Source organism: Clytia hemisphaerica, unplaced genomic scaffold, assembly GCF_902728285.1.
Source record: "Clytia hemisphaerica strain Z4C2 unplaced genomic scaffold, Clytia hemisphaerica genome assembly, whole genome shotgun sequence".
In the NCBI taxonomy this organism is placed as follows: domain Eukaryota; kingdom Metazoa; phylum Cnidaria; class Hydrozoa; order Leptothecata; family Clytiidae; genus Clytia; species Clytia hemisphaerica.
The window spans coordinates 3,752,653-3,765,525 of NW_027104101.1; the positions used below are offsets into that span (position 1 = coordinate 3,752,653).

At 34.9% G+C, this 12,873-nt stretch overlaps 1 protein-coding gene across 1 annotated transcript; it reads left to right on the forward strand.

Moving 5' to 3' along the window:
- The first annotated feature begins 1,776 nt into the window (after nt 1-1,776).
- Nucleotides 1,777-6,768, forward strand: LOC136813126 (ras-related protein Rab-43-like). The gene is made up of 5 exons (XM_067069655.1): nt 1,777-2,003; nt 3,109-3,214; nt 3,480-3,557; nt 4,032-4,135; nt 4,654-6,768. Exons 1-5 carry the CDS (start codon nt 1,806-1,808, stop codon nt 4,801-4,803), a joined length of 636 nt encoding a protein of 211 aa, XP_066925756.1. The 5' UTR covers nt 1,777-1,805; the 3' UTR covers nt 4,804-6,768.
- Nucleotides 6,769-12,873: the final 6,105 nt, after the last annotated feature.

The window sequence follows — 12,873 nt, forward strand, 5'->3', positions numbered from 1 at the left end:
TTGAATCCTTGTCCAGACAAATAAATCAAGTCTCTCAAACCAACAAATCCTTTGAAAAATTGACAAATTATGGCACTGTGTTAATGACTTTTAGATCTGTGAATAAAATTTCTCCTTCTTATCTCACTAAAAGATTTGTTCTGTGGTTACAGGAATGAGAAAGGCGAGCTATAGGTGAACACCATAGCTGCTGTGGAAAACAAGTTACATGTTCAAAAAACAAGACACAAATATGACTCTAAAACGTATCTTCATAATGGTACTGAAGTCTGGAATAATCTATCTAATGATCAACGTCAAACCCAATCTATTGTCACTTTCAAGTCTAAAGCCAAATGTCATTTCTTTCAATAATCAATTTTTATCTTTCTGTTTTTCATTCTCATTTCTAATTTTGTTAAGTTACTTTTCTGATCCGTTTGTGACCCTTTGTGGAAACAATTCCTTAGCCTCCTAAAAGCTCTTGAATTTTGGAAGCATGTCCCTAAAATGTTTTACTCAAAAAGAGAGGTAGAAATTGTAAGAAAAGAAAAATGTGAATATTATTAAGAAGTAGCAGTAAATGAGTTTCCTTCAAAAATACAAGAACCTGCAAGAACAGTAAATATTTTTTCTTGAGATATTCAAGAAATTATAAGTGATTTTCCTTGAGAAATAAGAGGTATAAGCGGTTTTTTTTCACAAAATGATAAATGAAATGATGAATGCTGAATGATTTTCCTTATGAAATACGTGAAGCTTATGTTATTTTCCTTGAGAAATACTTGGAAAGAAGAAATTAAAAAACCTACAGCAATTAAATGATGGTAAAATGATTTTCCTTCAGAAATATAAGAAATGATGAGTTTTTTCCTCCAGAATAATATGAAAAAAGATTAGCAATTTTCCTTGTGAAAACAAAAAATGATAAGTGGTTTTCTTTGCGAAATAAGACGTATAAGTGATTTTCTTAAAAAATACACGATAAATGATTTTCCTTGAGAAATACAAAAAACGAAATGTGATTTTCTTCAAAAAATACACAAAATAATAATGATTAACTTTAGAAGTACCAGAAAAGAGATATTTTCATTGAGAATAAAAGAAATGATAAGTGATTTTTTCCAAAAAAAAGAAAAAAGAAAAGATATATTTTCCTTGAGAAGTACCAGAAAAGATGTTTTTTCCTTGAGAAAATGCAAGAAATCATAAGTGATTTTGAGGAATAAGAGGTATGAGTGATTTTTTGTCAAAAATAGATGAAAAATGATTTGATTTTCCTTGAGAAATACAAGAAATATAAAGTCCTAAGGAAAAGGAAAACTTACAAGCCATTATTTTAAACAAGAAATTATGAGAGAGTTCACTGTTTAATTGAAGAACAATTTGAGATAGCCAAAACAGCCGTTATGAAAGACGACTCTATCCTCTGATGCAAAGTTATGTATATTCAGGTATAATCAGCTCTCATTGCAACTATAAATCATATTTATTTCGTTCAAATTATTTTCCATTCGATTAGAAAGATTCCGTTGGGAAAATATCCTTTATTCCTGCTGTGTTTTCAATTATCATTTATTGTAGAATTTACATGATAAATAATAAAATGTGCTTGAAGTAATGCTGTTTTTTCTCTATTTTGCAAATTAATTTTACGCCTTGTTGATGATTTTCAACAGGGGGACTCGAATATTTGTTATTTAATGAAACAATACTTCCTAATAACAGTGCCGCTATAGCCCTGCTCTAGCGAAAACCAAGAAGGCTTCATACATTTACGGCTATTATTTTATAGATAATTCACAGTAAAAAACTAATGAATAAAGATGCGTAACCAACCGTTGGAAGATGCAGAAACAGACTTTGATTATCTCTTCAAGATTGTTTTGATCGGGGATGCAGGAGTTGGTAAAACAGCCATCGTCCATCGTTTCAAGTACAATACTTTTGTTGAACGACATGCAAGCACCATTGGGGTTGATTTCACTATCAAAACCATGCAAGTTGATGACAAGAAAGTAAAAGTATGTATACCTTCGTTGTTTTATTTCACCCTTGGCTTTTAAAGTCATGAAATTTTTGGTTACAGTTTGGAAGTTCTATCCTTTCATTCTTAAAATGTACAAATCTTGATCTATCACACAATAGCAGCTATTAAACCTCCTTTTTTGCTACAATGGGCTATTCAGGGGGGGGGGGTGAAGCAGTTACTACAAGACATCATGCCGGTTAGTACCGTGGTGGTGTGCCATATGAATTGGATAAAATCACTTAGTACTCAGATGTACTAACTGCAAAAAAGGGTGGTCCCCTGCTAAAAATTTGCCAAATTTTGGTACTAACTGTGTAAAAAATAGGATTTTGTGAGAAAATTTAAAAAAAAGACCATATTTTACCAAAAAAGATTTTGGGGAAGTAGATTTTTTTTTCAAATTTTCGAAATTTTTTTTTAAATCTTAAAAACAATTTGCTGGTTGCAATAGAAATTTGATTTTCTATAAATGGTGTTTTTTCCTATTGAAAGCTATGGAAAATTGAATCATTTTTAAGATATTAAATTTTATTTTATTTGATTTTATTGAATTTATGAAGGTCAAAAGCCTTTTTCAAGGCTAATTTCAGTTAGTACTAACTGTACTAAGTGTACCAAGGTGGTGGTGTTACTAACTTCTTCCGAGAAAGCAGTTAGTAGGTATGATGTCTGGTACTAACTGCTTCACCCCCCCCCCCTGGGCTATTCCATTAAAAATCCATACATGGGGGTGGACGAACCTTTTCAAGTGAAAATAAAATTCTCGGAAATGTAAGAATACCCCCTGGAAAAAGGCAAAATTTGCAAAGAAACCCTTGGAAATTTTTCTTCAGGTTTACCCTGGAAATATTCGTCCACCCCCCCCCCCTGTATGGAGATAAAATTGAATGACCCAATTCCTAATTATCTTTGCTGCGGCATATTCTAGAAATAAAGCACACCGTTTTTCGCTTAAGTCTTAAAAAAAGTTTTTCTCAGTCTGACCAGAAACTTTTAAAGAGTGTGAAAAGTGTTATAATCCAGTATAATCTAATCCAAAATTATGCTCAAATTACTGACACACAAGAATTATTTTCTATCATTTGTTTATATTTTAGCTTCAGATTTGGGATACAGCAGGACAAGAACGTTTTCGGACAATCACTCAAAGTTATTATCGATCAGCCAATGGCGTCGTCTTAGTTTATGATATATCAACTGCAGGTACAGAATTCTTTCTCCCAGATGTTCAGGTTTTTTATTGGTTTTTATATCAGCCTTGCCTCTAAAATCTTCGCAGAAAAATACATGAAAAAGTATATATTAAAAATCATACAGGTTTTATGAAACTTTCTCTGGTCCATCCGGTTCTATCAGTCTACAGCATTTTAGGTTGTTTTAACGATATAACAATTTGTTAGGCTCTTTGGTCTTTTTCCGTTGTAATTTAAAATATTTTTTGTTGAAATATTCACCTCTCTCCCAAAAGATTCGTTCAAGAATTTGGGACGTTGGTTGGAGGACGTCAAGAAATATGCTGGAAAATGTCTGCATCAAATGATGATAGGTAGGAAAAGAAAGAGCTAATATAATAGGTCTAAAAAGTATCTCAAACTAATTTGACAATGAGTAAAAAAGCATTTATCTAAGAAAGAGAAGCAAGTCTCCATAACTGGAATAAATTTCGATTCTCCGCACAGTTCCACATGTTTGAGTTTATATGAAGAGTCAGCTGTAAAACAATTTTAATGCAAAATATAAACAGGCCATTTTTCATGCCCTTTCTGGCACGTTTTTAAAAAAGTGCTGTATATTTGATCTACAATGTTTCATTAGTGACGTTCTAAGATTGAAGATTCTCTGATATGAAAATTATAGTCCCAGCACGATTCTACAGAAAAATTATTTTTCTCATTTTTCTCATTTTTTGAATGTTTTTGAATTTTCCTATTTGGTAATAATGCACTCCTGACTTTTTGTCTCCGCTGATTATTTTGAGACAGATTTTAGTGATTTACTAATCATACTCCATGTTTTGCAGGTAACAAGTGTGATCTTCACCATCGTAGAGAAGTGTCTGAGGAGGAAGCCAAGAACTTTGCAAGTCATTATGGTATCGGTGATACATTGGAAACATCGGCTAAAGTGATTTAATTGTTTAATTGCCTGTTTAATATTCGGGTGAATCATCCACTCGCCAAACCCGCCAAATTTTCTTTCCGCCAAAATTTCTTCCCTTTAAGGTAGTTTTTGTATTACATGTCTGTAGCTTTATTCTCCGATGAGGGGTTATCCTACCACCTGATAATCTGGATTAGATAGTTATTCATTGACAAATAAGCAAGAAGGTTCCCCAAGAGCTTTCGATATAAATTTGTTTTTATCGTTAAGTCTATAGTTCGTGGTGAGTTGCACGAGATGTGATAAAGTTCGTGGTATTCTTCATGTAAGGGATATGGCTGAAGAAAAAAGCATCATTAAAGTCTCTACTTAATCTGATTATTTTCATATCAAAATTCTTGGCTTGGTAAAATGAATCTCAGAATAACTCCACGATTTTAGATTATCCATTATAATCGGCCTCTGAGCATTTATCGATCGCGATGTAACGAGTTATGATTACAACTCTCATGTTGATTCCATATTCTATCTCACAATTTCAGGAAAATTCGAACATCGAGGAAGCGTTCTGGCGGATAGCCAAACATTTAAAAGACCTTTATGAGAATGAAGAAGGACTTAAAAGTTCCAATACACAAGAAGTTATTCTGGACTCAAAAAGTGTCGGTGGAAGTAGCTGTTGCGGATCTTGAATGGCGAATCTTTGTGTGTTTGTTTTAGCGAATTGTACCATATCGAATTCTTTATAGCGTTGTAGTAAGTTAATGGATGTAAATGAACTCTTCCGACCCAACTTTCCTGGAGACTTTCCAGTGTCAACCTCGCATTTGGTAAGATTTGAAATATTACCTCTCTATCGGAAATTTGTTACAGAATATCGTGCTTCTATGATCATTTGCGATGATATGATTAACAATTAATAAGAAATGGTGTTTATAACTATTTTGTGTAAGTATTTCTTTAGTTTTTTACAGTGCTCGATACATAAGTAAAGCTATGTCAGTCAGGAAGAAAGAAAAAAATGTGTTTTTTCTTCCTGACTAACTATTTTGTGTAGCATTGTTTTGGTGCTTGCTTGTTTGGGTATTTTACTGATCTTTATTCATATACTTCTTTCACTGGATTTCTGTTCTCTTCGTGAAGTTGCTCAAAGTGTTGAACAAACCGCTTGAATGTATTTGCAACTCCATGTCGCACATTTTTTTAAACATTTTTTAGTGAAGAAAGATACAGATTATTTCTGTATCCTGTCCATGCCATTTTACAATTTCAGTACCTTCAGAACTCGTGGCTAATTTGTTGGCTTTGAAACGTTCTGCAATTGAATTAATTGAATAATCAGATGGTTTGAGATTTTTGGCCCAAGCAAACCCACGTGGTCCCTCGGTCAAAATTTATGAAACCTCAAAAATTGGAAGATTCTACAGGCCACAAATCTCAAACTATCTCTTTATCCCTGTTAATTACTTTTTCGACAACCATTGAATATGATTAAAAGGAAACACTTCACAATTTCACTTCACTTCATAATTACCATTTTCTATGACTCGACATTTTCCTTCGGGCTAGAGTAGAATCTCTAACCTTTCCCAGGCAAGAAAAAGTGAAGCCACTTATTTCCCATCCAGAACGCGCCTAAAACACGCTGTAATCATGACGACGGATTGTATCTAGAGGCTCCTTTGTTTTTGAGGACTGCATTTTTTGAAAATCTAGCGATAGATTACAGTTTCAATCCGGCGTTTGTGTAAAAACCACGCGCGGGCGTTCTGAATGGGAAATAAGTGGCCTCATTTCCCATCCAGGAGTCTCGAGCCTAGCCCCTCGGGCTTCGAAGTTAATGCTCTTGACCGGGATTTCTTTCTTTAACTTTCCTACTATATGCGATAAATTTTCTTTTTATTTATATTCAATATTTGTAACAATAAACAATCAATGACATTGAATCAAGTGGCTCCTTCCTTTTTTGAAGGGTTAGAATTATCAGATCATAGTTTTAGATTTTTTTTGAGTTTTCCTCCGCTCAGCAATTTAAAGCGATATGAGATTAAGATTTAAATAAAGCTTGGTACAATCAAGGTCATAATATTTGAGAAAAAAGAAAAATTCCCCATGAAGTTTTAAAACCACAATCGATTTGTAAGTGCTCTAAAGTAGGGTCGAAGGGTAGAATTTTAACCCTGAGTTTTATCGCTAGACTTAAGACTTCGGACCTTAGGATCTAAGGATGTAAAAGTTCAAAAATAGTCCAATAAGGCTCAGAATATAGCCTGGAAGTCTGCCAACCTCTCCCAAATCGAAATATTCGATTAAATTAAAGAGATAGCCCAAAATCGACTTTCTCGCCGGAACTTTAAATCTTGAAAAACGTTAAAATAACCGAAATTCCTAATATTTTTCAACCATGATTGTAGACATATGATATGGTGCTCATAGTGTGGTTTTCCGCGTCCAGCAATTTTAATCATTGTATTGTTTAAGTTGACAGACTACCTAGACTACCTAGAATCTCGGAAATTAAGATGACAATTTCTTTTTTTATATTTTAGTTTATAGTTTTTGTTCTGTTTTTTCGGGTAAAAATATATTTTGTATGTGGAAATAGTATAATATTTTAGATTATGAAATAAAACGAAAGAAAAGCTCAAAATCTTTTACGCTTTTTTTTGTGCAAGATTTCAAGTGTGTCCCGAATAAAGTCATTCGTCTATACATTTAGTCTATTACTTTGCTCTAAATGGCCTAATTTTAGCCTATATTTACCCTAGTTTTGGGGGTTTCAGAAGTACAATTTTTAATCCCCCCTGGCAATTAGGTTCCCCTGTTTATTAAATTTGAAGAGTTTAAAAGATAAGAATTTAAGATGCCATTTTGCGTTTTAACCAATTTCTTTCCAATGTCCAAAATTTTTTAATTTAAGTTTACACCACTTCAACAAAATCCTTGACCATTTTTCTGCGCGCAACCATCATTTTTTAAATTCAGAAAAAAATTCACTAACGTTTGAAATGTATGTGATTCCACAATCCGGGGGTCCGGTGAAGAGCGTAAAGACACAAGTAAAATAAAATTTCATTAGACGTTGCACGCGTCCCCTCAAGTCAAACTGACAACCTGATGTTAAATCGACGTATCAGCCATTGAGTTTTAAAGGTTTAGTTTTTAAATAAGAGTGATAACGTAATTTTAATTCACAACCTTTTTCACATTGAATTGATATTTTTTGGAAATATAGTCAAAAAAACAAAATTTTCAGAATCCAGTCTTTTCTAAGGGTCGGTTTAGGATCGATTTTTGAGCTTTGGGGCTCGGACATAATACCTGTCATCTCGTATCCCTCACCGCGGACTCACTCATTGAGTTTAAAAGACGAATCTTCAACCTCTCTCAACCAAGAAAAAGTGAAACCTTAAGCGCCGCATTTAGAGGGGGCCCTTTAGAATGACCATGTTCATGGAATGACGGCGGGAATGACAGATATGTAGCATTTCACGGCATATTTTTCGAAATCAGGTGATGATATATTTTATTTCTATCTAGCGTTTGCGTTTGTGTTTGTGACCATGCGGGTCATGTTTAGGAAGCGAAAGAGCTTGGGGGGGATGAAGTATCAATAGGACACCACCGAGTCACCCGTCCCCGCCGCCGTCACGCCCGATCGATTGTCCGCAATCTTTTTATTGTCCGCCGCACATTATGCAAAATTTCCCCGATTTCCCGCATATCGGATTCAAAATGGCGGCGTTTTTCGAGTTCAGTTTTTTTCTTAGAATGTTTACGTTTTGCTTGTGCTTTCTTCGTCTTTCAATGTTGATCTGTGATAGCAGGTATATTTAAGAGTTATGTCATAGTGTTAGTCTCTCCTTTTTTATCTTGTACACTGCGCAGTTCACGAAAATACTGGGAGCACAGAACAAAAATTTACTCCACAATTTTTATTTTCAAAATTTAAAAACAAACTAAGAGTAAAAACTAAGTAACTTTGCACCTAACTTAACTAACTTTTAAGCCCATACCTTGCTTGAATAAGAAAATGAGTGCTTGTTTATTAAAATTGCTTAAAATTGCTTAAAAACTTTCTTGATCAGGCTATAAAACCATGGATTACCGTAGAGTCGTTTAATCTCGACTACGTCTTGCAATCTCGACATAGCTGTAGGCTGGTCTTCGAAATAAAAAATCAAACATAAACAAATACATACCAAAGTTATCAATCAATCACTAAAATGTACTCTCTCTCTATCACGTCACAGATTGTTAATATAATATGAGAAATGTGAAGTGTTATTACTTATACTTATATTTGAAAAGAAAACTTTAACGATGTAGTAATCGCTAAAAACTAATTAGCATGCTTTCAACGAAGATGTCTAAATCACAACAACACAACATTTTGCACGCGAGGAATTTTTTAGTAGACATTTTTACCGTGAACCGAAAATAATAAAAAGAACCCGGTTTCCTTTTGAATTTAATGTGACCGCCATACTGGCCATCACGGCGTGCGGCCTGTTAGCGCCTAGAGTGTGTGTTTTTATATATAAGGAAGGGGAAACCAGGCTAAGCGCGCGAATTATTTTTATCACGTGACTTGAAGCGTAATAAAGTTGTAAAATTTTAATGATGGACACGAGAAAGTTACGAGGAAGTTTGCATGCGTTTCGTGTGTTGTGTAAAACTGCTTATAATTTGGCTTTCTTTTTAATTGAAAGGATTGCAATGTTTACTGAACTTCTAGTTTGATGGATGAACTTGTTCGATAAGAATGATACCAAGAATTTCATTCAAGGTTTGTTTTGATTATTTTACAGATCCGGTGTCGAGATTGCAAGACGTATGTCGAGATTAAACGACTCTACGGTACCTCTCTGATTTACCTCTCTCCGATCGATACGTCGATCGATAAGGCCAGACGATCTCAATCGAACGGAATTGACGATCAAACCAGTCGAACCAAATCGAACGCAATCGACCGATTGAAATTCGATTGTCGAACGCAATCTAATATCAAACGAACGTCAAAATTCTGGGTAATATTCGATTGGTTCAATTGTTGTTCGACTGGTTCGATCGTCGATTTCGTTCGATTGAGATCATCTGGCTTTATTCTTGCAGCTTTCCAACATCCAAGCTCTCAAACATCACAAGCCGAATGAAATTACTTTCGATTTCCCGTAGAAATTATGCGATGAACAATCCGCGGGGGTCAATAAATCGACTATCGAACGCAATCGAACGCAATCGAACATCAATCGAACGCAATCGAATATCAATCGAATCTGAAAATAGCGGTAATATTCGATTGAGATTCAATTGCGTTCGACAATCGAATTTCAATCGGTCGATTGCGTTTGATTTGGTTCAACTGGTTCGATCGTCGATTCCGTTCGATTGAGATCGTCTGGATAAGGCCAGGCCCAATACACGGGTTTCGAATTATATCTGGCGCGAGAGAAAAAATCAAGTAAATAAAAGGAGCGATAAGGGGAAATGCCTTATAAAAGGTTGATAGATTTCCTTTCTTCTCTTTTGAAAGCCAGGTGTTCATTCAAAAGATGTTTTTCTATTTTAAATTCAATAAAAGAAATATGATTAAACGATTGACTTTTTATTTTAATGTTTTTTGTTTTCATAATGACCCATAAAGTCTGTCAAAATGGAAAAATGAGCTAAAATTGCTTGATACACGGCCAAATTTTCGTTCAGTTTACTTGATATTTTTCGTGCAAATTTACATGGGATCAAAGCTAAAGCTAAGCAAAAATTTAATTTGAAACCCGTGTATTGATTGTTTGGTTCGTGTCCTAGAAGCTTTGAAAAATGGGTCGGGCGGTCGGTCGGTAGCTAAAACTGGAACCTTTTTTTAATTTTTCTACCAAAAACCTGAATTTTCGAAATTCCTCAAGCAATCGTGCAATCCTGGAATCCAATAGCCTGGGAATCCAAGCGTTAAACTTTGTTCACAGTCTAGTATATGATATTTTTGCTGCTTGTTTAACGCTTGGCGCAGGTAACTCGCCTGTAGGGAGATTTTTCCCTGCAATGCAGGTTCGGCCTGATTGGCCAGCTTTCGACGTATTACTTAGCAGTACTTTCGCGCGCATTTTGATAATTTCGATGCGCGCGCATAATATATGGAAAAAGCTGACTCTGCAGAAAAAAGGAAAACAAATGAAAATGAAAACATAGATTCATTTAGAAAGAAAATGGCTGTTGGCTGGATGTCTAAATACATGTGGCTGATGTTTTGAAAGAGTTTTTATGGTAAGTTGATTATGTGTGTTTGCCTGGGTTTCTAAAGTTCAGAAAGTCTGTCAACAAGGGTTCATACACAGACTGTTTATAACCAGACGGTGTCAATCGAACAACTTCGAACAAAAATCGCAATCGAACCAATCGAACGTAATCGAACGCGATCGAATAATTGCGATTCGATTGTCGAACGTAATCGAATCTCAATCGAATGGCTGATTCCCGGGTTATATTCGATTGTGTTCGATTGCGTTCGAGTAAGGTTAGATTGGTTCGATTATTAATAGTTGACTATGTTCCATTGGTTCGATTACGATTATGTTCGATGAGTTTGATTGCGATTAAATTAAATTGGATCACTCTGTTAGAGCTTTTTAGCGTGGGCGGCCGAGTGCTTATATTAAAGTATTGTACGAAAGTGAATCGAACGTACTCAAACATAATCGAATACAATCGAACGTAATCAAAGCAATCGAACAGCAAACCCTGGGTAATATTCGATTGCAATTCGATTGCGTTCGACAATCGAATCGCAATTATTCAATTGTTTTCAATTGCGTTCAATTGATTCGGCGTTCGATTCGTTCGATTGACACCGTCTGGTTATAACATTCTGTGTCAGACTAATCTACCTGCACCAAGCTCTATAATTTTAGAACTTTGTGAGGTGAGGAATTTTTTGTTTTTTCTAAGATTATGAGCTTGGATTCCCAGGCTAGGAATCCAACTGCAAATGAAATGTAAAGAAATAGCCTACTGTAAAGCCTGGGATCCACAAAGGAAAGGCACACATCACGATCGCAAGATAACTTCTAGTTTGAGATTATGACGTTTGCGGTGTGTGCTTAGTTAAAGGAATACAACTGTGACACTCTGCTTTTAGGCGGCCATCGAAAAATTGTTCTATTCGCGTCACCCACCCGCATCATATTTTCCCCTGATTTTCTGGTGCGGAGATGCGGGAAAAACTCTGGAAAAAGCAAACTGTTCTTTTGACGTATAGCTTTTTTCTTGATCTCTCTGGTGGCCATCAGAAAATTGTTCACCGCCTGCCCCCAACTTACAGAAGCGATTTTCAAAAACCCGGGAATTTTTGCGACCGCCCGTCCGACCGCATGCATTTTTAACACCTGTTGCGACGCGAACAGAACAATTTTTCAATGGCCGCCTTAGGTGCTAAATATTTGTTCTTAAGTACGGGTTACACTGGGACATTTTTTGTGTGCTTTTTTGTTGTTTATAGTATTCATGATATGCACCATTGCAATGTCTTCCGTTCCACCCAATAGCTGATTGGTTGAAAGTGACGTATTGACTGATTTTACGTCACTTCCAACCAATGAGCTATTGGTTCCGTGACGTAATGTCAGAAGACATTGCAGTGGTGCATATCATGAATAGAAGAATCAAAGCAGTCAGTTAAAAAAGAACCGCAGGGATAGTTATCATGTGAAAAGGAGGTAAATTTTTTTTGATTTTTCCAACTCAAAGTGAAACACTTTTTCTCTAAAATTTAGAGTTGGTTGGAAGACACAAACCAAACTATCAATTGGGCCTGGCCTAACCGGCAGGTACAAAATGCATAAAACATAATGGATATTGCATAATGCATCATAGTATTGTGTAATTTACAGAACGATTTTATATTTTCTAAAACTCCCCTTTGTAGAGGCTAAAACCGCGACGAAAACCTCTTTAGAAGAATTTCATAAGTACACATTCCAATCAGAGGGATTTCCCCAGACATGATATTTACTTTTCGAATCCAAACAAAAGAGAAAACATTCGAATCATAACAAAAGAGGGTTTTCTGTCAGCATAAATAATAAGAAGATGCAACAGATCAGAAAGGTTTCCCCCTTCTTCTTTCTCAAAAAAAAGGTAAACACATAAGCATTCGAATGTAAAAAAATTCGAAGTCTATTTTCTTAGATATATCTTTCGCATGAAGCTCTTTAATTTATATTGGCTGGATATTGGCTTATCTAACAAAAAGCATTCACATGGTTAATGCTTTGTAAGAGGGAAAACCCGTTGAAATTTATCAGCAATTGTTCGAAAAGATCTCTGAGAAAACCCAGAATAAAGATCTTGCTATAAAATTTACGTTTTTCAAGTTAGAAAAGTAATATACGGAGGAGATATTTTCGTGTTTTTTCTACACTATACTACGTTCTGTAAAATACAACTACTATGAAAATCAAAATGGCGACAAACATTTTCATTATATCATGGATTTTCTTCATCATTCAAAATTCAAATTTACAGCTTTCTACCCTTTATTTTATGGGAGAAAGTGGTATATTTGTTTTGTTGAAAGTATTATCTTTCAAATTCTCCTTATTATAGCCTCTAAAATTGACATTTTTCAAATATTATGCATTATTCAATATGCATTATGTTTTATGCATTTTGGACCTGCTGCTTCGATAACCTTTGTTCGAGTACTTTGATTCTTATTGATTACTTTTGATAACTTTAACAACTTAGATAGCCAATTGATTACTTCG